This window comes from Aspergillus wentii, assembly GCF_001890725.1.
Source record: "Aspergillus wentii DTO 134E9 unplaced genomic scaffold ASPWEscaffold_6, whole genome shotgun sequence".
Classification (NCBI taxonomy): Eukaryota; Fungi; Ascomycota; class Eurotiomycetes; order Eurotiales; family Aspergillaceae; genus Aspergillus; species Aspergillus wentii.
Genome location: NW_024467837.1, coordinates 206,520 through 231,181, shown reverse-complemented (window position 1 = coordinate 231,181; position 24,662 = coordinate 206,520). Strand labels below are relative to the sequence as shown.

Below are 24,662 nucleotides of genomic sequence, written 5' to 3'. Positions count from 1 at the left end.
ATGTACCAAAAGCAGGATTGAGCATGTTTTTATTGAGATATTAAAGTAACACATGCTATGATATAATGGCTTTTGTTCTTATTGTGCCTGCGGGTGTGACACCAACGCTGTCTCTGATTCAGGAACAGCCAGTCACAACGCTTTGGGTATTTCCCATCATATTCTCAATGCAGCGATACTACCGTGGCGTTGGAATGCCTTAATATGGAATGAACATCTCCCGCCATGCTATTATTTGACGTTTGACACACCTATCCACCGCCCTAATAAACATGGTATCCACTGCATATTATCATAATTCATGATAAATCCACCAAATGTCAGATTGATATCATCCGGAATGCGCATCGTGACAGCTCCACGTTCTCCGATCAAGGGATGGCACATTCCAACAATCCCATTACCGAAAGCGGAATCCTAGCCGAATACATTGACTATATAGAACAACTCAACGTCATTTCATCGTCGTCAGCTAACCGTTTTCATCTTCTCAAAAATACTACTTAAGCATGGCAATTCCTAATGCTTTGTCTCAATCACACAATCGATCAAATACATCTACGTTCTGAGCCACAAATCGAAACACGATGAAGTATACCGCTTTCCTCGTTGCTCTGGCGCCTCTTTTCGGCGCTGTCCTGGCAGATGATGTCGCTGATGGCGCTTGTGTTGTATGTTCTCACTTATTCTGCTTCATAGCGACGCTAACTGATTACTCAGTGGTCGTGCATGAACCAAGCCCTTAAGTATAGCAGCTGCACCGACGTAAAGAATCTATCGTGTATCTGCGTCGATCCGGATTTCTTCAACGAGTGCTCGGAATGCATTGGGGCTGTTTGCAGTGAGACTGCTCTCAAGTGTATGTCTATTCACCCAAGATGGTGACGATGATTGCTGATTTCGCAGATGCTACTGATGCCAAGGATGTCGAGTGTGCCAATATCTAGGATGTTTCTTTTATACAGACAGCGATTATCATCGTTTGTCTGAAGATAGAGGTAGTAGAATTACGATAGACTTGGCCGGTAATTGATCTTTGGTTTGATTCTATATTGAAATTTATTCATACTAGAGTACATCTATGAGAGACGAAGAAGTAGAGACGAAAGAGTATCAGAACAAGCAATTATCTATACTCACAAGCTAAACTCAAGTCTATTCCCCGCATAATCCCTCGCAAAGAACCGACTCGGAAATTCCACCCCTTTCTCGCCTACATCAATCAGCCTAATCCATCAGAAACCAGTATAGACTACTCACCAGAACTCTCCCCCGGCTTATCCGCCTCTTGCGGTGCAGCCGAATCACCCGCCAGATGGTGCTCATAAATCCGCCTCTGCACCTTCAGCAGGTCGTCCACGGAACCGACACGCAGACACGGATGGCGAGTTGACTTGTGCTCGTTATTTCCGAATGCGATGTGGATTTGTTGGCCGCTTTCTCCGATGTTGAACCTTTCTTTTTTAGATATGTCGTTTTGTTATGGTGTAGGGGCTTACCATGCTGTTGTTTCCTTTATGGCTGCGGGGACAGGAGATGCGATGAGGCCGAGGGTTTCGACGTAGAATTTGTTGGCTTCTGGCAGGGTGCCTGCGGGGACGAGGAGGTTGACGTGGGCGATTCCTGAGATCATCTTGCCTTATGATATTTGATTCTATGGTATATGTTTGTTGATGTTGATGCGAGGTGAAAAGGATGACCCCGCACCCTTTTATAATCGCGGTTCACCGATGATGCGATGCGGTAACAAACACGGAAATCAAATCCCGTGTTGAATTAAGGTTACAAAACAAGCACAATAGGTAAGAATCAACAATGATCGTATTAGTTATTAAACTATGAGTAATACCAGATCTCAACAATATATATACCAATCGTCTCCGCCAGGGGGAAGAGAAGGGCTGAATGGATGCTATATGCAATCTGTGCAGGGGATTATGCTTGCTGACTTCTGTACAATCCAACAAGTCGCAGATATACAGTCCCGCTAATGCATTTAGACCACGACGGTGGCGGTGATGCCGTTGAGGACGTGCACGATGTTCTGCTGGGACTGGGCCAGAGTAGGTGCGCAGACCGGGATGAAGGGGTTCAGGAAGTTGGTGAATTGCTATCTTCATTAGTATATAGTCATTCACATGATAGTATGAGGGAAACTCACGTCAATGCTGTTGGCGTAGTTGTTCTCGACATCAACAAAGTTGGAGGCAAAAGGAGTGTTGTTGATGACCTGGACGTGCTGGTGCAGCTCGTTCTGGGCGTGGAACTGGTTGCCCAGGATGGAGTGCCAGAGACCGCAGATCTGGTTCTGCTGAGGAACAGCGAAGGAAACGCCAATGTCGCAGTGGAGGACAACGTCGATCTCGGCGATCTCCTTGTGGGTGTTCTCGGTGAAGGTCTATTCTGTTAGCTTGCTTCACTGGGGAATCTGTGGACGACTTACGCCGCAGGTAGCCTCGACGTTGTGGGGGCCAAGACCCTGAACCAGGTTGTAGGAGTTGCTGGTGATGGTCTCAAGGGACTGCAAAGCCTTGACAACGACGTCAACACCGCAGTGGCCAGCCATGGCAGGGGCGGCGGCAGCGAAGAAGGCGGCAACGGCGGGGAGCTTGAACTGCATTTTGACGGAGTTGTTGAGATCTGGTTTTGAACCGAAGAGAGAAGAAGAAGAAGAAGTGAAGTGAGAGAGAGACTGCGATTGGATTGTTGATGGAGAACGGATTGGGTGGGAGTCGACTGCCTCTTTATACCTCTGATGGCGATGGATGTTGGATAGATCAGGTCAAAAGGAGTATAGAGGTCTGATCGTCGTGCAGATCGAGTATGCATAGTTCCTGCAGATGCATCGGTTGGCGATCTTGTCTGCCAATGATGGAGTAGCGGTGTCCATCGATCTACCCCGTTATGCTCCAATTGTAGACGCAAGGGGACGTTCTTTCATGTTGATACATAGTACTGTCTAAACTAGGAAGTACATATGGCACATCTCTCTTAACTCAACCTCAGCACATTACTCGGTTCAATGGAACGCTCCCCTGTAGATCAGGCTAAGGCCTCGTTATACTCTGTAAACATGATATATGACAGGTAGGATTCCAAGATATGCAATATGTCGGGGTATTGCATCGGCTACTTCCGCCAAGCTGGTTGAGCTACTTCAATGCACAAACCAATCAATAAATGCAGATTCAGCAGTGCGGAGTGCATATTGAATGCTGCAGTTGCCTAACTTAATGATTTAAGATTGCTAACAGTGTTGGAATGTCAGATCATTAAGCGTAGCTGGGTACTTCTGGAATGAGTCGGCGAACTCCTGAGCGGCTACCTCATGTGATCTATCTCATATTTGCCAGGCACCGACATTCTCGAATCTCTATGCCAAAGGAACAACCTCTTGAGCTTTCATGTCAACTCCAGCTACTTTCCGATCAGGTCGGTAACATAATATCTTTAATAAATGCATGCACACTTTCCGTATAATATCCCCTTGCTGATGACCAACTGTCCGTGTTAATATTTTATACGGTCTGACAGATTTGCCCAACAGCCAATCATTTTACATAATACCGTACACGTCGATTGAACCTATCACATGAGGCTGCTTTATCGAAATTCCATTGCTTTCGATTGCATATGTAGTCCCACTTGGTAACTACTGCCTTGGCATATTCTTTGTCTAGTTCTCCATCAATGTCAAGATAGAAAGTACCATCTACCCCCTACAGAATCCAGTCAATTTCAACAAGCGGTCACTGCCCCAACAGGCTGAGTTACCGGTGAGCTCTTTTGAGTCTCGCCATAGACTCGATAGGGTCTGGCTGGACGTGGTGTAGACCTGAACAGCATGTAAATTCAGATTGTTGGTTCTAAACTAGAACTACGACATGGCTTTTACAATCCGCCAAGGAAGATACCAATGCGTTAGCTATTCACCATCAGCACAGGAATGAATTTCACCTTGTTATCTATGATGCCTGGTTCAACGTCCTCGATCTATTGTAGAAGGGGCGTTATTAAGACGCCATAGATATTTGCTGGTGTACCGAGTACCTGATCCAGGTAACAAAGTGAACAATCGAATGGGGTACATTGTTAGGGCATTACTCTTCATTCCAGTTTTTACACAAGGGTAATTTAGACTGTCAGATATTACTGATGTGTACAGTAGAGAGCTATCTACAAATTCATGCTATCAGATATAATGGTGAATTCGGTAGTATTGTACTTCCTAAAGCCAAAGTTAAGTGGTGACTATAAAATGAATGCCCAGTCAGTATTAAACTGTATGTCATTTTATTATGAATATTCACTCTTCATTATATTGGATATTCAAGATAAATACAGGTCGTTGATGCCGTCAGATTAGATGTAGACATCGGCAACTGGAAAACTATCTCCGAGGTGTACAAAGTCTTTCGTAGACCATGTTCTTCGACATTATACTTGTTAGATTCCTTTATATACTAATGTAACGGCATATTATTTGAATATAGTACCGTTCATGTTTCTCGGTAGTGGTGATATATATTTGAGTGCTTTGTTGAGTTGGAGTACTAATGTTGTCATTATATATAATCCGACAACGGACGTGCTCATAGTTTCGATAATATTTAATATACATCAAGAAATATCCAAAATTCGTTCTAATAATCCAAGGAATATTATGTATTATCAAAATATACATTCTATAATCCATAGATAGACATGTGTTGTAAAGAGTTGACTCATTTCCTATTGTGGCGGTGCAAATCTACCTTGCCAGGATGGCAGAGGACATCATCAACACGACGATCCGCTGTTATCTATCCCATCATCATAAATATTCTATCAAAATGCTACTCGATCTCCCAAACGAACTCATCTTATTGATAGCAAACAACCTCCCCCAAGCAGACATCAACGCCCTCCAACAAACAAACCACCAACTGCACACTCTTTTCGAAGACTTTCTCTACCACTACAACGCCCTCTACTGCGGAAGCTCCGTCTTGGCCCTCGCGGCATGGGAAGGTCTAGACAGTGTAGCAGAGAAATCCCTACGCCAAAAGGGTGATCCGATGGTCAAGTTAGAAAAGTTGCGCGGGGAAGAACCGTCTGATATCCCGATTTCGTCTCTCCATGCTGCGGCGAGGGGTGGTCATGTTGGAGTTGTGAGGTTGATGTTGGATTACGGTGCTGATATTGAAGCCAAATGTCTCGATGCGGGACTTGATGACGATGCGGAGGGTGAAGGCGAGGAGTATGAATTGCGGTGTTGGGATGAAGATGGCGCGACGCCGTTGACTGTCGCTGCTGAGTTTGATCACACAGAAGTGTTTGAACTGCTCATTGAACGAGGGGCAAATATCGAGGCACGCGATCTCAGGAATAAGACTCCGTTGCACCGCGCGACAGAGACGGGGTGTACGCGGATCGTGAAGCGGTTACTTGAATTGGGGGCGGTTGTTGATGCGCGATGCAAGTATGGGAATACGCCTCTTTCTCAAGCAGCACGAGGGAGAAACGCAGAGATCATCCGGATTCTTCTCGCGGCGGGGGCTGATATCGAGGCGCGAAATCATACGAATAGGACGCCGCTTTATCTTGCTATGCTCAATCATCATACCGAGGGGGTGAATGCGCTTGTTGAAAGTGGTGCTTCGGTTCAGGCACTCAATCTCCGAGCAGGCAATCTTCTCCGACTTGCTGCGAGGCGAGGATTTACAACACTTGTCGACTGGGCATTACATCAGGGAGAAGATGTGGAGAGGAGACACTTTGGTGGGATGACAGCATTGCACCTGGCAGCAATGGGAGAGCATGTCGATACTGTCCAGCGACTGCTCAATGCCGGTGCGGATATACACGCGAAAGACTACCAAGACTGCACTCCGCTGCTCTGGGCCGCGGCGCGTGGGGATATATTGATTGTCAAGCTTTTGCTGGACCAGAGATCTGACATTGACCACTGTGCACGGCATCGACGACAACTACGAACTGCCGTGTCGGTGGCAATGCTGCAATACAGATACACGATAGTCGAACTGTTGATCGACCGAGGAGCGAATGTAAACAGTGGTGACTTTCCCCTCTTGTGGTATGCAGTGCAAAGGACACAACGTGGCATGATATCGCTCCTGCTATCCAAAGGAGCCAATCCCAACATCCTTGGAGGCAGAACAACAGCTTTGTACTACGCGGTGAAAAACCACGATGAGGAGACAGTCGGATTACTTTTGGAACATGGAGCCGACCCTAACTATGGCTCGCCATTCTTCAACTGGAGCCGATATTATGAAGAATGTCCATCACCATTCGGATGCGCGATGAAGCAAAAATTGTACAGAGTAGCAGAAATGTTACTCGACCATGGCGCTGATCTGAAGCTTGCAGAGTGGCCGGGGCGTAGAGCCGTGGCGAAGGCGATTGAGATTGGGAATCATACTTTGTTGGAGAAAGTGTTGGCTGCTGGCGTGAATACGAATGAGATAGAGAGACATGGCCTGACGCCCATCTTTCTGGCTGTGGTTAAAGGAGATGAAAGGGCAGTTCGACTGTTGCTTTCTCACGGCGCAGATCGGAGTACTAAACGAGATGGATGTTCCATGTTGCATTGGGCTCGTCGAAGGGGATTTCCGGCTGTTGAGGAGATTCTTCGTGAATATGGTGCAGAATAGTCAACTTGACTAGAGCATGTGTAACAGAAATAATGTCGAAGTACTTTGCCTTCCAGACAATCGAAGAAGCATAAAGGAGTCGATAGTATGTCAGTCTGACAGATCAAAATGATGGGTTGTTTGGGCTTTTATACTTGGAACATTCGGAATACCCCGTCCGGATCTACACAATTATTGACACCCAGAACCGATGATTTGGGAGGATCGACAATAATAACCAATCGGAGCTTGGGCTAGACCCCAAGGTTTGATTAATTGGATAGTGCATGAACACTCCCTGCATATGATCTATCATATTGGTAGCTAGTACGGAGTACAGCGAATGGGTATAACAACGGAGAAGCAAACAGCATTGTCTTCTCAGAAATTCTTTACTTCTTGGACCATGGCCCTGGAATGCGCAACTTATCACTTCCTCTCACTCCCATTGAGCTCTTATTCACCCTCGTAAAATGCTGAATATATCGTATCCCATCTTCAGAACAAATACCACCCCCCGCAAGCCGATGTAGCAACGGAAGCCCTGCATATTCTCCAGACGAAGGCTCGATATCGACGACACGAATATACCTCTCCTCGACAGGTTCCCCGTCCAAGCCCAACTTCTGGCGCATCCAGTGTACCAGGACCCCGGTCAATTTTGTTTCGTGATAGCTCTGGTGGAGAGTATAATACGATCGGAACCTCTTTATCGCAGAGGGTAGCTGGCATTCAGGGAGACGGGAGAATAGTTCTTCTTTGAATTGGAGGTGGAGGAGGAGGTGGCGGGATTGAAGCATCTCCTGAGTCAGGTCTGTCTGACAGGGCTCGTTTCTGCTTATTATGTCCTCGGCGCAGGGACTGAAGTATTGGAGGGAGAGTTGGAGAGAGGCCATGTAGTCGAGGGCGGCGAGGCTGCGGGGGACACAGGGTGGGAGAGTGAGTGAGTGTGGTATTTCTGGTAGGCGGAAGTACTCTGCCATGAAGAATCTGAGATGGTCTTCTAGGGGATGCAGGAAGTGGGCTGAGAGGATGGTGTAGAACAGTCGTCGTTGATCTGGTTGGAAGAAGCATTCTGAAATGGATTGGATGAAGGTCTGAAAGTAGGCTGTGAACAGGTCGGTTTGGTCTGGGAAGACGAGCAGGAAGGAGTGTAGTGTTTTGAAGGTGTCCAGATGGCGCATCATCTCCATCTGGATGTCGCATGGGAGGCTTCTTATATTTGCCATGTACGGAGTAGTGTGTAGTTGTTCAGACGGAAAATGAAGTTGCGAATGATGATATATAAGGTAATAAGTAATGCACCAACCATGGATAGCATCAGGCAGCCGTTTCACTCGAACCAGGTCTGACAGCCTCCATCGCCTCTATGGCAGCCTTTGCCATTTCCTTGGTTTCCTCTGTCGCATCTGGATGATCAATCAAGGCAACAAACCGATTCCTCCATGCATCCCACCGCGCAACAGAAAAGGGTTGTCGTGCCCTCTCCTCCAACCATTCAGTATCTCTCCTATCCAACAATTCCTTCTCACAGGCCTCATGTATCTTGGGCGCACTCAATATCATCCACACAGCAGAAGCAGGTGCAGCAAGAGCTACAGTTGCTTTGCGTCCTTCTAGATACCATTTCTTCCTGCACCTACCGTCGTATTTCTCTAAACCACTCGATATACAATTCAAAGCGAAGTATAGATTCGAATCAAGGCCAGCATTTGTAAGATGGGCAGCTAGACCATTGATATTCTTCCAGTTACTGTTATCCTTTCCGTTTGGCAATGGGGAGCCTGTATAATCATCAGCATATACACTATGGCTAATAATGCTGAACATACACATATCCCATCTCTCACTGAACATCATCCCATAATACGGCTTATCCTGCCACACCATCCTCCCATTATACCACTTGTCATCATCTTTTATAACAATCTCCGGCAGTTCCCCGAGGGCTTTGAATAACGCGATAAACCGCTGCATGGGCTCATCGCGATAACCCAGCTGCGGGGCGATTCGGAACCATAGATGCCAGAATGCATAGCACCACCCGACCGCATTACTGTCTTTGGGTTTTATGTTCGGGTTCTTGTAGGGGAAGATATCGTGGATTTGGGTGGCTGCTTCTTCGGGGGTTGTTGGGGAGTCGTGGGGGAGATAGGCAGCGAGGATGTTGAAGATGGACTGTTCCAGCTCGTCTGGCTCGTGGGGAGCGTAGTCGATGTCGAGATCTAGAGGGTTGGCCATTATTGGGAAGATTAGAAATAAAGAACGTATGAATGAATGATATGATTTGGAGAAAGTAGCAGTCAAATAATGGGCAGTCAGGCTTGCGATGCACAGCCCTGTGGGTCAATCCTGATGGAGGAATAGCACAGCCTGATGATTCATTCTTGCGGTGTATACGATTAGAAACAGACAATTGATACTATCCATAGACAATCAGGCCTCTCCATGAGCAACTCCCCGCAGTTTCAGTGGACGCAACCACCCCTCGTTGACAGGAACATTAGGCACTGCACCCAATGAGCGTAAGGCCTCATGCTTTAAAGACTGCGCAAGATATCCTCTCGGTCTCCCATCATTTCCCCAGAAGAGCAAACTGCAGTTGGCCCCCCATGGAATAACGCCCGTCTGTTCGCCTTCGGTGAATTCGAAATCGGTGGCCTCCTCTTTGGGTCCAGCGATAAGGACCGTAGCTATTTCATCGTGGTTAATATGGATATCCCGTGCACAGAGCCATTTCTCGGTGGTGAGGTTCATGATTTTGTATTTCGTTTGAAATTGAATCTGGATGTGTTAGCTGTGACTGAATCAGTACAATTGAAAGCCTTACGCGAGGTTCTTGTTTGAGCACCGTCTTCACTTCAACCTGGAAGATGTTGCGAGTGTCAGTGGAATTGAACATATTGGCTCATTTCTGCTCGCTGGCAAGGTGCGCAACGACTGGGTCCATGGTGCTTAGATGGCTGAAATCAAGCGCATGTTTAAGATTGTCATCCAATACGTATTCCTCTGCGTCGGTTTCTGGACTGGTTAGTCGTGATCCAAAATCTCATTTTGTAATTTGCTTTTGTGAGAGTGGTATAGAAGAGAATATCTTGAAAGAGGATGACCTGGAAGAGAAAATATTTGATGAATCGATTGTAGATGCTCTGAGCTACTAGCTTTATATTAAAATAGGAATCTTGCTAGCTCACTCGGCACTGCCACTACGTATGTCATACGCATGGTAGAGTCAATGAATGAATTATTCCATAATAATGAGGCAATTATGCGATAGGTCTTCTTGATGGATGATGCCGACCATCGCCTGATACATACATACCGGATACCTGATGACAAAGGTATCACGACTGATGCCCGAAAGATTTGAAAAATCATCACGCAGATTCGAGTGCTCGGACTATTTCCTCCCTATCATGCGGGATGTAGCATCTATCAGCCATTGTTAATCATGATAGGCTGGTAGCTATCATCTGCCATGATTATCAGCCTTGAGCGTCAACCGTGAGTATCTGCGTTGAATGAACAAGGCTTCACGCGATCTGAACAATATCTTTACCCCAGCTCTCATATAGTCTTACAAAGATAGTTACCCTTCAACCCATCAATTTTTAAAATTTATTTCTGAATCTGGATGAGCAAACAACTAAACGTGTAGGCTATTGTCTTCATGAAACAATAGTTTTGGTTTATTTGTTATGAATTCCATTAAAGCAATGAATACTCGGCTTGTTAAAAGTCCGAACCTAAGGAGTGTCAAGTCCGCACCATAACCATTCACGCAGGGTAAATACCTAGTACTTTTAGGCAATACTCTTGCCGTGTCAGAAAGAACATTTGGGTTGGGATCACGGCGTAGACAGGGGCTTAGCGCTGCAAACTCCATTCTTATGTGGGTGGTTTGTTGGGCTTAATATCCAATCTTCTCCTGGTAGTTGCATTTGGAGATTCAGCCTCGTTAGAATACCCAGTCAATTGCCTTTCCATTACATGGTGGTTCTTAAGGCTATAGAGATACTGAGGGCTCCGTCTTCAAGGCATAGCTGCTGTCTGAGATATTCTACATTCAACCACTTAACGGATCATCTCCACTGCCTTTCGTTGAGGCACCACAAAAGGATGCAAATTCGGTAGTTGAATAGACCATCACCAATTATTTTGCAGAAGTAATCGAAGTTTTTCGACAAAAGGCTGGACTCCAAATCACTTCCACACCCAGTTGCTACTTTAAATTTGAGTTCCTTTTTCCACACTGAAGGCATAGCCATTCAATCTTTCAATTTGTCTCCTATCAACTACTGTCATTGTGTCTGAAAGTGTTAAAACTCAGTCCAGGTCAAGTGATTTTCCCACTGGGTAGAAAGGCTGCAAGGCTCTTACCACCATGGTGAGAGCCTCTTTTAATATAACACCACCCACCCACTTTGATTGGCTTTACTACTGCTTCACCCGGGTGAGACACGTGGCGAAGCACAGAGAGGGGAAGACATAATAAAACCACCATGGTGCCTAAACTCCAGCTTCTACTCTATTCTCCAGTCCTCCCTTCTTTTCATAATCTTTTCACATAAGGCTTGGTAAATATTTTTCAAAATCTACTCTTCTGGAATTTCGGTATTTCTCTACTGTTGCCTAGTTTTTAAATCACCGCGCAATTATGCGACTGTTCACCCCTCATATTCTGAGCCTCTTCGGAGCCGTGACGGCTACTTTCGCTGCCAATACCGGAAAAAGTAACTCGGATGCTGTGCCTTTGACCCGGGAGACATTTTACGATTTTATGGAGAAGCATGAGTTGGTTTTAGCCAATTTCTACGCGCCGTGGTGTCGTTACTCCAGAGCACTGGCCCCTAAGTTCGAGCAAGCAGCTACGGCGCTGAAACATGACAATATTCCCCTGGTTAAGGTGAACTGCGACTATGAGGACGAGCTATGCTCAGATATCGGGATTGGCTGGTATCCTACGTTGAAAGTGTTCCGTGGACCTGAATCGCATGAGCCATATGATGGCAATCAGGAAGCAGACTCGTATGCAACCCACCAACTGAAATAGCACGTTCCAGACATGCTAACCTCGTGGACAGGATTATCTCACATATGATGGATGAGTCGATTTCCACTGGGGCTGGTGCAGGCTTGTATTTGCAATCATATCATTAAACTAGCATCATAGACCCATTAATTCAATACAATGTATCAAGCATTTTGTGACGACTTCGCACTGCGTGCCAGGCTGATGTACTGAGATGTTTTCTTTGTTTGCTCTGTTTGGTTGGTTTGTCGTATCCGTCGCAGAGTTGACGGTGCGTCGCTAGCTTGGGAAGTGGATTATCCTGGCTTCAGCTGACCTGAATGTCTGGGATTAGTGCAGTCCTGCTATCATCACAATGTTCAATAATAAGAGATGGAACTATTCAGACTCCCAACAAGTAATGTGAATCTTTAGCTAACCGCAGTCGAGTGGTTATTTACTATATGACGTTGTGCACCACGATTGATCTTATAGAAGTATTATCCTAACACGAAGAATGTTAAAAGGAGGCCCTCTCGGTCAACACCAAGACTAGCCGTGGGAATGTAATTATCCACTATATTAAAGCCTGATTGAGGAGAGGCCATATAGTAGGATAACTATTTATTTATCTTAGGTAGAGTATTCATAGGGGCTATATAGATAACTACCTATCCTAGTTAATATTGTAGCTAATAACCTTTTTACTTATATAGAGTGAAGGGTCACTTAGTATAAATAACCTTACATATTTAAACTACTAATATTATAGCAGTTATATTACTACACATATTAAAGAATTCTAGCCTTTCTTACCATTTAAATATAATTCAAAGAAAATTAGCACAGTCAAGGTGGGAAAATCAAACACTAAACACTTGTACATTACTATATGGATTCCAAATATGTCCGCATCCCTAAGGCTTGTGAGGCTGGCTATACTGGCGCATACTTCTTGGCCTTTGCTTGGCCCAGCTTAAAAATACTCGACCTGGCCTCTTCCTTATCCAGTCCAGCCCCCTTCAACACGGTACTGTCGAATACATTCCTCGGTCCCACCGCGTTCAAAAGCCAAACCGCAAAGGCATTAGTACCTTTCCAAATGGTGGTACTCTTTCCACTGAGAACTTCGTCTGCAACCTCTCGGGCAAACTGAGCCGGCGCCATCGTCTTTGCAAGGTGAGTGTTTGTTCGCGCCTTTACAGAATCCTCCACGACTTGATAGATACTCTCCGGCCCAAAGTTGATATTGTCCGCCGCCATCAAGGGAGTCGATACCTCTCCCATGTACAGGGTTTTGACTTTGAGGCCAAGCGGCTGCACCTCGAGTCGAAGAGTGTCCGAGTAGGCTGCTACAGCCGCTTTGCTCGCGTTGTAAGCGGAAGCGAATGGATTCGGGACGCGTGCTAGGACAGAGGCGACGTTCACTATTATAGGCGAAAAGGCTGAGCTCACGCTGGCGAGCAGAAGAGGGGTGAAGGCAGTAGTCACTTCCATGAGGCCAAAAACGTTCGTGTTGAAGAGTGCACGCACACAGGCGGGATCTGCCTCGATGGCGGGTGCTTCGTAAACTAGGGTGCCAGCAGTGTTAATTTCCATGCGTAAACCTGCAATTGACTACGCTGGAGATAACCCACGAGTGCCCGCATTGTTGAAGAGTATGTCCAAGGAACCTCCTGTACGACTCGAAATTTCGGCCGCTAGGGCCTTGATACTGCTCGCGTCCGTGACGTCGAGAGTCAGCGTTTCGATATTTTCCCCCTGAAGGTTGGCCAAGGTCTTCAGCGACCTGGCGGTCGCAAAGACGCGGAAGCCCTTGGAAGCAAACTGCAAGGCTAGGGCATTACCGGCACCCCCTTGGGAGCATCTGGTGGGTGAGCGGTTAGGCCAGGGAATATGGAGTGGATAGGTCTCAACGCACCCAGTGATAAGGATTGACCTTTTCTTGGAGTCCGACATATTGGGAGAACTAAGGTTGATTTTGAAAGATATTCACCGCGCAACACCGCCTGTGTATACTGAAGTAGTATAAAGCACGAGTAACCTAAGGTATGATGTAGTAATAAGATCAGCTGTTTATAAAACATATTTCTCAGCAACCTATACTGAGGTGCCTTGACTCCCATGTTAGGGATCCATGGATCCATCCATAGATGATCGGGCGAGTTCCATATAACGTTAACTTTACCCCGTCGGCAAGATAATTGCTCCATCCCCGGCCCAATCCCAGTGGCCCATTTTAAACTTTCCTTGTGATCTGCCTTATCTATACAGGTATATAGTATTAATAATTGACCATTTCCAGAAATACTACGACCTGGGACTCCATACTCTTCACTGTATCATTTGGTCATTTGTCGTGCATCCATATCATGAAGGCTCTTATTTCCAACCGCAGAATTGCCACCAGAATTTTCAACCTCGCCAGTGGCCAGTCAGTTGGTGGCCAGGGGGGAAAGGTCGAGGACGATGTTCCCATTCCTACAATTTCGCCCAACGAGATTTTGGTCAAAGTCAAGGCTGTCGCGTTGAATCCAACGGATTTCAAGCACCTAGATATCGTTTCTCCTCCTCACTCCATCCTCGGCTGCGACTATGCCGGCGTGGTCCAACAGGTCGGGAGCGCCGTCAGGTCTGGATGGACACCCGGTGATCGCGTGGCGGGCGTCGTCCACGGTGGCCTTTTTCCCGACAAGGGCGCTTTCGCCGAGTACTTGAAAGTCGACGCGGATTTGGCTTGGAAGGTTCCGGATGAAATCAGCGACACGGACGCTACCACGTACGGCGTCTCGGCCGTGACTGCCATGTTGACCCTCAATGTCCGTCATGGCATCCCCTTCGTCCACGGTGATCAGGCAACCCATAACGATGAGGTGATCTTCATCTATGCTGGCGCCACCAGCGCTGGGCTATTTCACATCCAGATTGCAACGGCAGCTGGGTATAAAGTTGTTGTGACGGCCTCGCCGCGTTCATTCGACCTTGTCAAGGCGTACGGCGCCACTGCAGTGTTTGACTACAGGTCGGCAACCGTTGCAGCAGATGTCGTCAAGGAGTATCCGAAGATCTCGAAGGCCGTCGATTGTTTCTCCGAAGGAAAATCTACTTCCGTATGTGCAGAAGTACTGAAGAACACCGGCGGTACGGTGGTAACGCTATTGCCTAACGGCAAGTCAAGCATACCGGGCGTGTCGTACGAGCTGGTGATGGCGTATACGATGTTTGGTCACCCTTTTCAGTGGTTACCCCCAGTTGGCCCAAAGTTCGAGGCCAAACCAGCCGATCGCGAAGCTCTTGTCCGCTTTTACAGTGTCCTTCCAACAATCACACACATCTTAAAACCGATTCCTACTGTCAAGGAAAAGGATTGGTTTAAAGGTATTCTAGATGGATTGAACAAGTTACGAGCAGGCACTGTAGTCGGGGGCAAGTTAGTAGTGGAATTTCCAGCTTAGTATACCGCTGTATTATGCGAAGGACTATGAATCAAACTCGAGATGACTTAGTGCAACTATAAGAGGGAGCTTGACAGTGCATGGTTCAATTCCTATGGGCATAAGAACGTTCCGATTTTGGCTAGAACGATTCTCGCGCCAGATACAATATAGCTTCATGATGAGCTTAACCGCTACTGCAAACGTTATGAGGTTCGAACACTACAGAAAACAAAGTATATGCCGAATCACTGTAGTAGGCTCGAAGCCTCTAAGGCCATTCGTAGTGTCTTTTCGCGGAATCTAAAGTGGGCTCCCTTCTAAAGGTGGTAGATCAAGATTCTTACCATCGCCCTTGCTGATTTCTACGGCCCCTAAATCGATATCGTGTACTAGGCGCATCTAAAGTGGGATCCCGGTAAAACTGTTAGCTTATATACACTCTCTTCTATGGGGTTGAACGTCTTTTTTTATATAGACGAAGGAGGTAATCAACCAAGTAATTGTTTACTTACGTTGATAGCACATTGACCATCTCTGAATTTTGGATTCACGGACTTGTTGTAAACATTGGCACCACAAGTTCCACAAAAAAATATCCGTATAGTATGCGAGCCGAACCGATATTCCTATATCACATTGGTCAATGATCCTACCGATTCCTTAGGGTGATTTATACCTTAAGCGAGTTTATCCCTTGGTGAATCTCTATGTCATCCACAAACGCAAGTAGACTGCCCGCAATGTGACAATAGCTACCTTAAATGGGCTTTGTTTAGTCAATTGCATGATATAACTGATTGGTAGGACAGGAGAATATAAAAGTTATAGGGGCCATTATGCATTCGTGTACATACAGTTGCACGAGACTACCGTCAATTGCGACAGCGGAGACGGTAGTTTTGCAGAGAAACGCACAGCCTTGCAATGGCAACTTCCCTCATAGGGAACTTCTGTAAAATGTTCCATAGAACCCTGACGGATCTTTAGATGTAGATATTGGCAAAATCTCAATTTCTTCGTGAAAGGTCTCTCGTATTGGAGTTGGTAGTGCTAGAGCAAGGCCTATATTATACAGTCAAACCTCAGAGCTGTTTAATTGAGAACCAATTATAACCGATAGGTCTAACATTGTTGGGGAGTGTTGTGCAACGCCCATCGAGACTGACGGGATTCGGCTTGATTGATAGACCGACTCAGCGATAGTTTATGGACTGACAAATTAGACCCGGTCTGAAGTACACTAAGTACCACAAAGCCTTGGCTTAAAAGGGTTGATCATCTGTCAAGTTATGGCCGAATGGAATGATGAGTGATCATCCCGAGCCGAGGTTGCATAGGTCAACTCAAATAGCATAGATGGTTAGTCACAGCTCACCAATGGAACTACACTTACACTATACTTTCCTATCACTTATTTTCATTCGTTTTCTAGGGCCCAACTGATATGGGTTCCCAGGCTCGAGCAAAGTGCCTCTAGAATCGACTAGAGTCCGTAGGGCTAGTGTACGTGCAGGAAAAAGAGACATGGATCACCTTAGATCCTGGTATTACTACTGGTTGCTGTGCAGGTCTCGCGTATCCGTAGATGATGTCTGCAACGTGGAAACCATCCGAGAACGACTGCTATTCATATCCCAACAAAATGGTAGTATCATAGCTCATACGGTTTGTGATTGTGCTATATTGATTTCCCCAACATAATCAAAAAAAGAAAAAAATAGATCGTGCATCCTTCGATATGATTTGATATACCTGTGTTTCGTATGAGATCCAACAAATCTCAATCCTTCCTAAATAGTCAACGTTAATCCAGTTAATAACTCAGTATATCTATAGGGCTCTTTACCCTAGGGTAATATTGAATAGCAAAATTAAATATAACTGATTTTTCTTCCTATCTTACCGAATATCTATTAAGCTCTTTTATTATTATAAAATAGTGTAGATTAGTATAACTAGATAGTATAGTAATTAGAAATGTACTGCATTTTAAGGGATAAACTACCCCAATATTGTAAACCAGTCAGCTGAACCAATGCGTGACGTCATCACAAAGAATTCCAGCCTTTGTCACTGTTTAATTAAAATTTTATATCCATAGATGTAGCTTAGAATACAGTTCTTATTTATCTATCCACCTCACTTTCGTCCTCTGCATCTATATTCTCTGGCCGCATGGGTTAATCATTAATAATGCCACTGGTGTGAGGGGTTTAGACCATGGTCTGGCATAGGGAGCTTAGGTTAAAACAGAAACATTAAATGCCTAACAACAACTTATAGTTATATTTCAGTCAAGATTTCATGCATAGCTCTTCATCCTGCTACTGTAGTAATATTCCTTGAGATTATTCGCTTATCACCACAGGAAGACATAAATTAGATCCGTTGCCAGTATAATCTGTCATTTTACTTTCCATTTCTATAACTGGACTTGGTAGTAAGATTATTGATGTAAGATAAGCATTGCCTGATTACTGTTCATCCCACGAATCATTCACTCAGCACGATCCTATATATTTACATACTTTTTAGTAATCGGCCTTATCTCATAACAGTTATTGTGTACTGGTTAGACGTTGGAGATACTGTAACCGTCTCCGTTTATGTGACCCCGGAGTCCCATCTCATTCGACAGTTTAACCGTCCTCCCACTACTGTAGGTTACACAGAGTATGCTAAGCTCACGCTCACCCAGACTAAAACACAGTAAGCTCAGGATCTTGATAATCGCCGTTTCAGATCGCGTGGGGTCCAGATATAAAAAAAGCATGGGGCGAAATTAAGGGTGAGAGTGGACGTGGGATCTTACATCCCATCCGCCAATCTGACATGAGACAGCAGTATTTAAGAAATGCCCAGCCAACCTAATTGCACTTTAGCTACCACTGAATAACAGCACACCATTCATCACAATATGTCGCGATTGATCGAATACGAACCCAACACCCGCACCAAGCCCATGCGCGTCTTGTGCATGGGTATGGCCAGGACGGGAACAAACTGTATGCTTCATGAATACTATCTTTGACACGATGCTAATGTAATACAGCAATGCAGATTGCCCTCCGGCAACTTGGGCTGAACCCTTACCACGGCTCGGAATGCTTCAACAACCCCCCTCGAGACTTTAACCTCTGGATCGAAGCAATGCAATGCAACTTCTTCAATGACGGAACTAAAAAGCGGTACGGCCGAGAAGAATTCGACCGCCTCATGGGCTCCTACGACGCCTGTCTCGACATCCCCGCTTGCATCTTCTGGGAAGATCTACACCGCGCGTACCCTGATGCCAAGGTCATCGTGACAACCCGCGACGTCGACTCATGGCTGAAGTCAGTAAACGCGACAGTTTTCAAGTTCATTCAGATGCCGATCTTCAAGGTGTGGCAGTTTATCGATTATAGCAAGATCGGGCCACTCTTCCGGATGTCGGAAATGGTGTGGAAGGTGTTCTGTGGTGGGTGTTATGAGGATGAAGTTTGTCGAAAGGCGTATCTGGAGCATCATGAGAAGATACGAAAGACGATTCCCAAGGAGCAGCTGCTGGAGTTCCGAATAGGCAAGGATGGATGGAAGGAGCTGTGTGAGTTTCTGGGTGAGCCGGTGCCACAGGAAAAGTGGCCAAAGGCGTATCCTACCGCAGAGTTCCAGGAGCATATTGATATGGGTGCAAAAGAGGCAAAGAGGAAGATTGGACGATGGATGGGGATAGGAGCTATGGTGGGTGCTGTTGGGTTGTTGGTGCAATATTCTCATGCTTTCCGCGTGGGCAACTGATGTATATGTATTATTCTTTCTTGTTTGTTATACTAGCGATTGTTTCTAAATACAGCACGTCATTTTCTACTGAAGATATCTTCCAAAATACTCCACCAGCTTAGGTCCTGATTCTGTCAGATCATCGTAAAGATCGAAATGGTTCTTGCCCTGCACTGTAAACAGCTCCTTGGGCTCCTTCGCGGCTTCAACAGCCGTACGACTGTAATGCAGCGTCTGTGCTTCACTTCCCACAATCATAAGCAGCGGCCGGGGCGAGATGAGATGCTGAAAGTTGAACGAATCATAGCTGACCATGAGGTCGTAGCTGGAGACAGGAACCTTTTGGTCTGAGCGGTCGTGGTGTCCTCGCTTTGTACCGTAGTACGCACCGGCGTCTTTGAAGAATGGGTCTGCATCGGCAGGGAGTTTCGAAGGATCAGTTGGGAACATGGCAGGTACGTCTACGTGAGGCGTATTGGACTGGGTATTCCTCCATTGACCGGCAAACTTCAGAGCACCGGCGATTGCATCTGGGTTCTCCTTGAGATGCTCATGCACGCCTCCGTTGCGAGTCATGCGACCGACACAGGCAGCACTAACGGTAGCCAGCGCCTTGATGCGAGAGTCGGATTGCGCCGCATACGATGTATAACCACCCGAAGCACAAATCCCAACAACACCAATTCGCTCCGGGTCAACCTTCCCCTTCAGCGTGGTGAGGTATGTGACGGCCGCTTTGATGTCTTCCACGCGCTGGTGGGGGTCTTCCAGCCCGCGGGGTTCACCAGTGCTCTGACCTTGGTAGCCGGCGTCAAAGGCGAGGGCGTAGAAACCGGCATTGGCTAGAGCTTTAGCGTAGTCGGTGGAGGTTTGTTCTTTCACACCCGTCATGGGATGGCTGACCACGACGGCGGCACCTTTGCGATCAGGAGAGCCAGCGGTGGGGGCGTAGAGGTCGCCGCTGATGGTGAGGGCGAAGGAGGGAAATGTAACACTGGTCGGTGCGGACATATTGATTGATTCGGTATGAAATGTGAGATGGATGAATTGTTGATGTGAATGATGGGTTGAAGCTGTCTTAAATGTTGGTCTGAAATGGAGAGTGATGATGTCATCATGCCCGAAAAGCTTCACTTTCTCCGAAAAAATTCGGGTCATCGGTATGTGAGGATATCGGAGTTAGAGATATCTCCATTCAAACGGACATAGTGTTTATGTACTGCATGTTCTCAATTAATAGCGGTCATCAGGGCTATTATCTATCTAATGTACATATCGCCCAGTATTCAACATTATGTTTACGATACCATGATCATACAGCGCATTCGAATACATCACGGAGAACTCTGTGGAGGTGCATGTATATCCCAGCATGAAAGGAATTCCGGATTCCCACCTTCATGCTCTGTCTCATCTCCTTCCTTGGCATAAGAAAAGTCTTCATACTGTTCTTCATTTTCCCCATCCCCTTCGTTTTCCTCTTTCTCTTCGTCATAGTCCCCTTCTCCTGAAAGTAAATCCAACACGTCCCCCAACCGCTCAAAGATGCAATAGTCATTCGCCAGACCCAGCAGCTCCTCCAGTTTGGGCCAAAGCGCTTCTTCGTCCTGGTTGTCGTTCACAATGTCGTCTCTCTCCTGTATTGTCATGGCAGACACAATCTCCCACATACCATCTTCAAGACACGATTCCCCTTGAAACTCTTGCTGAACTTCATGGCCCAGCGTATCGGTTGCCGAAAGAGCGATTGTCTTGCCGATCTTGCGCAGCACGGAAAGCCCATTATATCGTGTTTGGGAATTGGCATTGGAACCACAGCTCGCGACGATCGTATCGATGGCAGATGCGATTTCGCCAACAACTTCCCCAGCAATATCGTATTGTTTTGAGCCGGTCATGCTGGAATATTTGATGTTGATTTTTCTCCAGATTGCCTTGGAATAGAAATCGAAGTTGATGATGCGACGCCGCTCTTTTTCGCGGATTTCCCTGATGGCAGCAGTTACCATCAGGGCCACGTCTGGATGAGCTTGTGTGGCTTGGTGAACGATACTGGCGAGTTTCTCGCGGTCTAGCTGATCAATGTATTGGCGCATAATCTCCAAATTGAAGGCGGGTGCTGGCGCATCTTGACGGATGTGTGCGTCGCCAGCGACATTGGCTCGTGCTTGTTTCGCAATGTGCCCTTCAGACATGGCGAAGGGCGTTTTTCTTTTCTTGTAGATTGTTGTTTATCTTGAAGATGTGAATCTGGGGGAAGTCGGGAGATCTGCGGGTTGTTGATCAGTCGCGTCCCGCGTGGGTGGGCCATGTCAACGTGTCGAGATTATAGATGCGCGACGTGTGTATAGAATTAATTCATTTTTGACCAAGCACAGAGGTATAGAAATAAAAAGATCTAACCTGCAGCGTAGAGTTACTAGAAAAGCTGCCATTGTCATTTTGTTCGGCACAACAGCATATATATAACTGTCGGAGTAGATGCCTTTAGAGACTTAAATGAACGATACACCCTTTCATTTACCATGCTGGATCTCTTTATCCAATAAATACAGGGAATGTCCAACTTTATGATCAAGCACGAATGCCCACGTTTCTTTCAACCATGAGCTTAATGGCGCCAAGCTAGTTTCTTCGACATCACAGTCAAAGTTGACAACCTGGCGGCGTTTGTTCTTGTGAATGTCATTGGAAGCGGCCAGGTCGATGGATTCTTCATCCTTTCCCAGGGCAATGCTCAAGAATGCGTTTATATCTTCGCGTGGGACTATATTGATGTGAAGTCGAAGTATAATAACTCCTGGAAAATAGAAGGGTGATATATAGCAAGGATAGAACGCATTCAATTTGTATATTAAAAAAGTCAAGTAGAGGTCACAGTGACGGGCAATTCAAACGCGATTGTCGGTGTTGAGATCCTCCCTTTCGGAGACTGAACTGAAAGACATAGCCTCAGAGTATAAAAGCGAGATATGAGACATGAGTCAAAGGTCTGACTAAAGTGTTTGCCCCTTGGCAGTAGAACTGGCACCGTGATAGAGGCAATGTAGTAGACTCTTTCTATTTCTTTACCGACTAGACCAGCAGGAGAGTGCTTCGCCCACTCATTGGACTGCAAGGAGAATGACGAAAGGGCAATTTCTTCAGTGGATAGATAGTGATGCTCTTCATCACAGCCCAGAGAAACATTGCCAGTCCACGGAAGTGACTTCATGTTAGTCAACACATTGAGACTTGTCGATAGTTTGGCCAGGTGAGGAGGGTCCTCGCTCTCCATAGGGTCGTATCGCAGGTGAATGGTAGTAACCGTGCCTTTGTCACGTTCCATGTCATTCTCAGAATCAATTAGGACTCTCTTTGGCTGTGAGGCAGTCACAGACAGCCGGTCAAGGTGGTGTTTATCGAGTCCGTTACCGGCAAGCTCTGGCTGCAGGAGGTGATCATAATCTGACTTTGAGTCTAATATCCCTGGAGAAGTTGGAATGACATGTACCATCTTAGACGCATCAACCAAAGTCCTCGGAGCCTTGGTTGATCGCAATGAGCCCTTCGACACGCGAACACGTATTTGATATGATATCTGACAAGGCTCGGATGAAAGGCTCCTTAAGATTGAATCGACCTTCCCCGAATCCACGCTTCCAAAAGTCGGAGGAAGCTTAGTGTGCTCCTTCTCGATGCAGTCCCAATGTCTTCCATGAAAACATGCTTGGGGAAGCAGGAATTCGGGAACCACAAAGGTGAATGGATATTTGTATATCTTGCCTGCTTTCAGCAGAAGAGAACCGGGGTGGTCGTCATGTTCGATTGGTTGGCGGAGTGTCAAGAAAGTATGGGTTGTGTTTCTTCGACCGGAGAGTCTGGTTGCCCGTTCGAGGGAGGTTTCGGATGTTCCTGATATAGGACTGTTAGTATTGTATTGGAGAAGGAAATAACGCGCCTCACCCTCGAAGGTTATGTCGATGTTGTCACACAAGGTGTCACGGTCAACGCAGATGATGGCCGTTCCATTCACTCTATCCAGCGTGGTATAGACAGCGGATGAAGGCCCTTTTTGCTCCTCTAGCGTGATTACTACTTTTGGGCGCGTAGCCAGCAGCCTGAGGTGACTGGCAGTATGCAGACTCATGTGTGCTGATATAGATGTGTAGATGTTGATTGAATATGACAGGGGAAGATAAGAAAGAGCAGGGGTTTATTAAATGATCCATTGGTGCTGGGCCAGAAATAGGCAACGAATTCGTCATTCTAACCGAATATAATAGGCCTCATGTCTGGGCCAGAAAGCCGACCGCAAATGATTACTTATTGCAGGCAAGCTTGAAACTTACCGCTGGAGCTTGTTACTCTATCTGGTGTGCAAAAGCTATGGAAGAATATAACTGGCTGCCCAAGAATAAACGTTGCCTCTGAATTTATAGCCATGGATGGGCAGAGTGGGTCCAGTACAAAAGGTACTATTCCCGATTGGGTGTGCGGAAACGATGACAGAATGGATGGAGGCAAATGAAGGTTTAATTCACAAGTATTTCTTTGCTATGTCCAGGTCACGGGATGTCTACGCGTTCGATCGACTTTGAGGTCAAACACATCCAGGCGCTGGTAACCACCCACCACATCGTGATACTGCTTCCCTTCAATGCAATCTTCAACATTGATATCTGCATACAATATGCCCTCAGTATGCTGAAGAAGATCGGTAGCCTGCTGCTCTCCCGTTTCATAATTCACTGTAAACGCAGGCAACTGCCGTCCAGTCGGATCCAAGAACATTGTTGCGCCGCGTTGCGATTGCTCCATTGTGTGACGTAGAGTTGATGATTTGGATGCAATGGCTTCGATAGCATCATTTCCTAAAGCTCCTGCGCATAAAACTCCAAAACATTTCCCCTCGAAGCAATGAGCAGCAGCCCGGATTTTATTTGCCGCAACGTTATCGTAGTTGTCGTTGCCTGACGATTCATTTGCATGTTCACCTTCTCTAGATTGCGACAGTCTCGTGGGCCAGATAGCCGGCCAAGTAGAGATATGAATTTGCTCTCCCTGCGCCATAAGCGCATATCTGGCCAGGGGGTTCGTATTCTCGCCACAGATGAGATTCCCAATCTTGGCTATCCCCGTATCGACAACGTTCAACCCGTATCCATCACCAGGTGCCCAGACCAATTTTTCGAAAAATGTCGGCATTAGCTTTCTATGATGCACGAGGACCTCCCCGTCACTTCCAATGATGAGGTTGGAATTGAATAATGTGGCACTGCTGCATCGGACTTTTTCGGATATGCCGATGCTGATGATGATATTGTGCTTTTGCGCTGCGTTGCGGAGGGCATTTACTTCATCTCCATCGGCGTAGATGGATTCAATAGCCATTTGCTTGAACAAATCATGATTTTCAGCGGGCGATCGAATGGCGCTCCAGATTGGGAATGCCGGGATGAATGATTCGGGAAAGACGATTAGATTTGCCTTGGCCTTTGCTGCCTCTTCAATCAAGGAGATGGCCTTTTTGGTGGTGTCTTTGGCTGAGAGAAAGACGGGCGAGACATGGCAGGCGGCGATGCGGACGCTTGGCATGGTCATCTATGGTTCCTAGTGTGCCTCAATGAATGCAAGTTGATACTTTTGATGAATGCCAGCTTGACAGTCGTACTTGAACTGGGTATGATAATGACATGGTAACCCCGCATCGGGTCGGCTGTAGCGGATATCGCGGGGTTTAGCTGATGTTTGCCGATTGTTGTACGTTGATTTAAGGATGGAACTGTCAGTTCGTAGGGCTTAGGGTAGGATGGTCTGGACGAATGGAATGGGGTA

At 46.4% G+C, this 24,662-nt stretch overlaps 16 protein-coding genes across 16 annotated transcripts; 4 read left to right on the top strand and 12 right to left on the bottom strand.

Moving 5' to 3' along the window:
- Positions 1–565: 565 nt before the first annotated feature.
- ASPWEDRAFT_185185 (CFEM domain-containing protein) lies at positions 566–947 on the top strand (the record flags this gene model as incomplete). Its single annotated transcript, XM_040832068.1, has 3 exons — positions 566–671; positions 721–859; positions 907–947. The coding sequence occupies exons 1-3, from the start codon at positions 588–590 to the stop codon at positions 945–947; spliced, it is 264 nt and encodes an 87-aa protein (XP_040686374.1). The 5' UTR covers positions 566–587.
- Positions 910–1,691, bottom strand: ASPWEDRAFT_42707 (putative glyoxalase family protein). Its single transcript, XM_040835848.1, has 3 exons — positions 1,500–1,691; positions 1,261–1,454; positions 910–1,213 (listed from the first exon to the last, which is right to left on the bottom strand). Exons 1-3 carry the CDS (start codon positions 1,631–1,633, stop codon positions 1,137–1,139), a joined length of 405 nt encoding a protein of 134 aa, XP_040686373.1. The 5' UTR covers positions 1,634–1,691; the 3' UTR covers positions 910–1,136.
- Positions 1,692–1,854: 163 nt separating this feature from the next.
- Positions 1,855–2,699, bottom strand: ASPWEDRAFT_42706 (uncharacterized protein). Its single transcript, XM_040835847.1, has 3 exons — positions 2,444–2,699; positions 2,162–2,398; positions 1,855–2,110 (listed from the first exon to the last, which is right to left on the bottom strand). The coding sequence occupies exons 1-3, from the start codon at positions 2,618–2,620 to the stop codon at positions 1,997–1,999; spliced, it is 528 nt and encodes a 175-aa protein (XP_040686372.1). The 5' UTR covers positions 2,621–2,699; the 3' UTR covers positions 1,855–1,996.
- Positions 2,700–6,943: 4,244 nt separating this feature from the next.
- On the bottom strand, positions 6,944–7,846 carry ASPWEDRAFT_42704 (uncharacterized protein). Its single transcript, XM_040835846.1, has 2 exons — positions 7,564–7,846; positions 6,944–7,496 (listed from the first exon to the last, which is right to left on the bottom strand). The coding sequence occupies exons 1-2, from the start codon at positions 7,839–7,841 to the stop codon at positions 7,028–7,030; spliced, it is 747 nt and encodes a 248-aa protein (XP_040686371.1). The 5' UTR covers positions 7,842–7,846; the 3' UTR covers positions 6,944–7,027.
- Positions 7,847–7,955: 109 nt separating this feature from the next.
- On the bottom strand, positions 7,956–8,876 carry ASPWEDRAFT_174139 (DUF3632 domain-containing protein; the record flags this gene model as incomplete). The annotated part of the gene is made up of 2 exons (XM_040831179.1): positions 7,956–8,419; positions 8,468–8,876. 2 exons carry the CDS (start codon positions 8,874–8,876, stop codon positions 7,956–7,958), a joined length of 873 nt encoding a protein of 290 aa, XP_040686370.1.
- Positions 8,877–9,071: 195 nt separating this feature from the next.
- ASPWEDRAFT_29844 (uncharacterized protein) lies at positions 9,072–9,537 on the bottom strand (the record flags this gene model as incomplete). Its single annotated transcript, XM_040833332.1, has 2 exons — positions 9,072–9,419; positions 9,466–9,537. 2 exons carry the CDS (start codon positions 9,535–9,537, stop codon positions 9,072–9,074), a joined length of 420 nt encoding a protein of 139 aa, XP_040686369.1.
- Positions 9,538–10,631: 1,094 nt separating this feature from the next.
- Positions 10,632–10,936, bottom strand: ASPWEDRAFT_42701 (uncharacterized protein). Its single transcript, XM_040835845.1, has one exon. It carries the CDS (start codon positions 10,901–10,903, stop codon positions 10,718–10,720), a length of 186 nt encoding a protein of 61 aa, XP_040686368.1. The 5' UTR covers positions 10,904–10,936; the 3' UTR covers positions 10,632–10,717.
- A 335-nt stretch (positions 10,937–11,271) lies between these two features.
- ASPWEDRAFT_42700 (protein disulfide isomerase family protein) lies at positions 11,272–12,123 on the top strand. Its single transcript, XM_040835844.1, has 2 exons — positions 11,272–11,663; positions 11,720–12,123. The coding sequence occupies exons 1-2, from the start codon at positions 11,293–11,295 to the stop codon at positions 11,793–11,795; spliced, it is 447 nt and encodes a 148-aa protein (XP_040686367.1). The 5' UTR covers positions 11,272–11,292; the 3' UTR covers positions 11,796–12,123.
- Positions 12,124–12,494: 371 nt separating this feature from the next.
- ASPWEDRAFT_42699 (uncharacterized protein) lies at positions 12,495–13,860 on the bottom strand. Its single transcript, XM_040835843.1, has 2 exons — positions 13,284–13,860; positions 12,495–13,217 (listed from the first exon to the last, which is right to left on the bottom strand). The coding sequence occupies exons 1-2, from the start codon at positions 13,603–13,605 to the stop codon at positions 12,583–12,585; spliced, it is 957 nt and encodes a 318-aa protein (XP_040686366.1). The 5' UTR covers positions 13,606–13,860; the 3' UTR covers positions 12,495–12,582.
- Positions 13,861–14,018: 158 nt separating this feature from the next.
- ASPWEDRAFT_29841 (zinc-binding alcohol dehydrogenase family protein) lies at positions 14,019–15,101 on the top strand (the record flags this gene model as incomplete). Its single annotated transcript, XM_040833330.1, has 1 exon — positions 14,019–15,101. One exon carries the CDS (start codon positions 14,019–14,021, stop codon positions 15,099–15,101), a length of 1,083 nt encoding a protein of 360 aa, XP_040686365.1.
- Positions 15,102–15,383: 282 nt separating this feature from the next.
- On the bottom strand, positions 15,384–16,049 carry ASPWEDRAFT_52854 (GFA family protein; the record flags this gene model as incomplete). The annotated part of the gene is made up of 4 exons (XM_040837792.1): positions 15,384–15,482; positions 15,596–15,709; positions 15,760–15,839; positions 15,938–16,049. The coding sequence occupies 4 exons, from the start codon at positions 16,047–16,049 to the stop codon at positions 15,384–15,386; spliced, it is 405 nt and encodes a 134-aa protein (XP_040686364.1).
- A 1,951-nt stretch (positions 16,050–18,000) lies between these two features.
- Positions 18,001–18,863, top strand: ASPWEDRAFT_52853 (sulfotransferase family protein; the record flags this gene model as incomplete). The annotated part of the gene is made up of 2 exons (XM_040837791.1): positions 18,001–18,088; positions 18,136–18,863. 2 exons carry the CDS (start codon positions 18,001–18,003, stop codon positions 18,861–18,863), a joined length of 816 nt encoding a protein of 271 aa, XP_040686363.1.
- Positions 18,864–18,929: 66 nt separating this feature from the next.
- Positions 18,930–19,856, bottom strand: ASPWEDRAFT_114488 (alpha/beta hydrolase; the record flags this gene model as incomplete). Its single annotated transcript, XM_040828496.1, has 1 exon — positions 18,930–19,856. One exon carries the CDS (start codon positions 19,854–19,856, stop codon positions 18,930–18,932), a length of 927 nt encoding a protein of 308 aa, XP_040686362.1.
- Positions 19,857–20,025: 169 nt separating this feature from the next.
- ASPWEDRAFT_42695 (uncharacterized protein) lies at positions 20,026–20,971 on the bottom strand. The gene has a single exon (XM_040835842.1). The coding sequence runs from the start codon at positions 20,939–20,941 to the stop codon at positions 20,180–20,182; it is 762 nt and encodes a 253-aa protein (XP_040686361.1). The 5' UTR covers positions 20,942–20,971; the 3' UTR covers positions 20,026–20,179.
- A 598-nt stretch (positions 20,972–21,569) lies between these two features.
- Positions 21,570–22,974, bottom strand: ASPWEDRAFT_60989 (uncharacterized protein; the record flags this gene model as incomplete). Its single annotated transcript, XM_040838551.1, has 2 exons — positions 21,570–22,739; positions 22,791–22,974. The coding sequence occupies 2 exons, from the start codon at positions 22,972–22,974 to the stop codon at positions 21,709–21,711; spliced, it is 1,215 nt and encodes a 404-aa protein (XP_040686360.1). The 3' UTR covers positions 21,570–21,708.
- A 204-nt stretch (positions 22,975–23,178) lies between these two features.
- On the bottom strand, positions 23,179–24,495 carry ASPWEDRAFT_42692 (carbon-nitrogen hydrolase family protein). The gene has a single exon (XM_040835841.1). It carries the CDS (start codon positions 24,426–24,428, stop codon positions 23,382–23,384), a length of 1,047 nt encoding a protein of 348 aa, XP_040686359.1. The 5' UTR covers positions 24,429–24,495; the 3' UTR covers positions 23,179–23,381.
- Positions 24,496–24,662: the final 167 nt, after the last annotated feature.

Excerpts from the sequence above, each read along its gene's own strand:
- ASPWEDRAFT_42707 (XM_040835848.1), bottom strand. The coding sequence starts at position 1,633 with ATGATCTCAGGAATCGCCCACGTCAACCTCCTCGTCCCCGCAGGCACC. Across the intron at positions 1,455-1,499 it reads ATAAAGGAAACAACAGCATG|GTTCAACATCGGAGAAAGCG; the intron begins GTAAGCCCCTAC and ends TAAAAAAGAAAG. Across the intron at positions 1,214-1,260 it reads TAAGCCGGGGGAGAGTTCTG|GCGAGAAAGGGGTGGAATTT; the intron begins GTGAGTAGTCTA and ends TGATTGATGTAG.
- ASPWEDRAFT_42706 (XM_040835847.1), bottom strand. The coding sequence starts at position 2,620 with ATGCAGTTCAAGCTCCCCGCCGTTGCCGCCTTCTTCGCTGCCGCCGCC. Across the intron at positions 2,399-2,443 it reads ACGTCGAGGCTACCTGCGGC|ACCTTCACCGAGAACACCCA; the intron begins GTAAGTCGTCCA and ends CTAACAGAATAG. Across the intron at positions 2,111-2,161 it reads ACTACGCCAACAGCATTGAC|CAATTCACCAACTTCCTGAA; the intron begins GTGAGTTTCCCT and ends TAATGAAGATAG.
- ASPWEDRAFT_42704 (XM_040835846.1), bottom strand. The coding sequence starts at position 7,841 with ATGCGACATCCAGATGGAGATGATGCGCCATCTGGACACCTTCAAAAC. Across the intron at positions 7,497-7,563 it reads CTCACTCACTCTCCCACCCT|TCCCTGCGCCGAGGACATAA; the intron begins GTGTCCCCCGCA and ends CCAATACTTCAG.
- ASPWEDRAFT_42701 (XM_040835845.1), bottom strand. The coding sequence starts at position 10,903 with ATGGCTATGCCTTCAGTGTGGAAAAAGGAACTCAAATTTAAAGTAGCA.
- ASPWEDRAFT_42700 (XM_040835844.1), top strand. The coding sequence starts at position 11,293 with ATGCGACTGTTCACCCCTCATATTCTGAGCCTCTTCGGAGCCGTGACG. Across the intron at positions 11,664-11,719 it reads GGCAATCAGGAAGCAGACTC|GATTATCTCACATATGATGG; the intron begins GTATGCAACCCA and ends CCTCGTGGACAG.
- ASPWEDRAFT_42699 (XM_040835843.1), bottom strand. The coding sequence starts at position 13,605 with ATGTCGGACTCCAAGAAAAGGTCAATCCTTATCACTGGGTGCGTTGAG. Across the intron at positions 13,218-13,283 it reads CTTCAACAATGCGGGCACTC|TTTACGAAGCACCCGCCATC; the intron begins GTGGGTTATCTC and ends CTGGCACCCTAG.
- ASPWEDRAFT_42695 (XM_040835842.1), bottom strand. The coding sequence starts at position 20,941 with ATGCGCCAATACATTGATCAGCTAGACCGCGAGAAACTCGCCAGTATC.
- ASPWEDRAFT_42692 (XM_040835841.1), bottom strand. The coding sequence starts at position 24,428 with ATGACCATGCCAAGCGTCCGCATCGCCGCCTGCCATGTCTCGCCCGTC.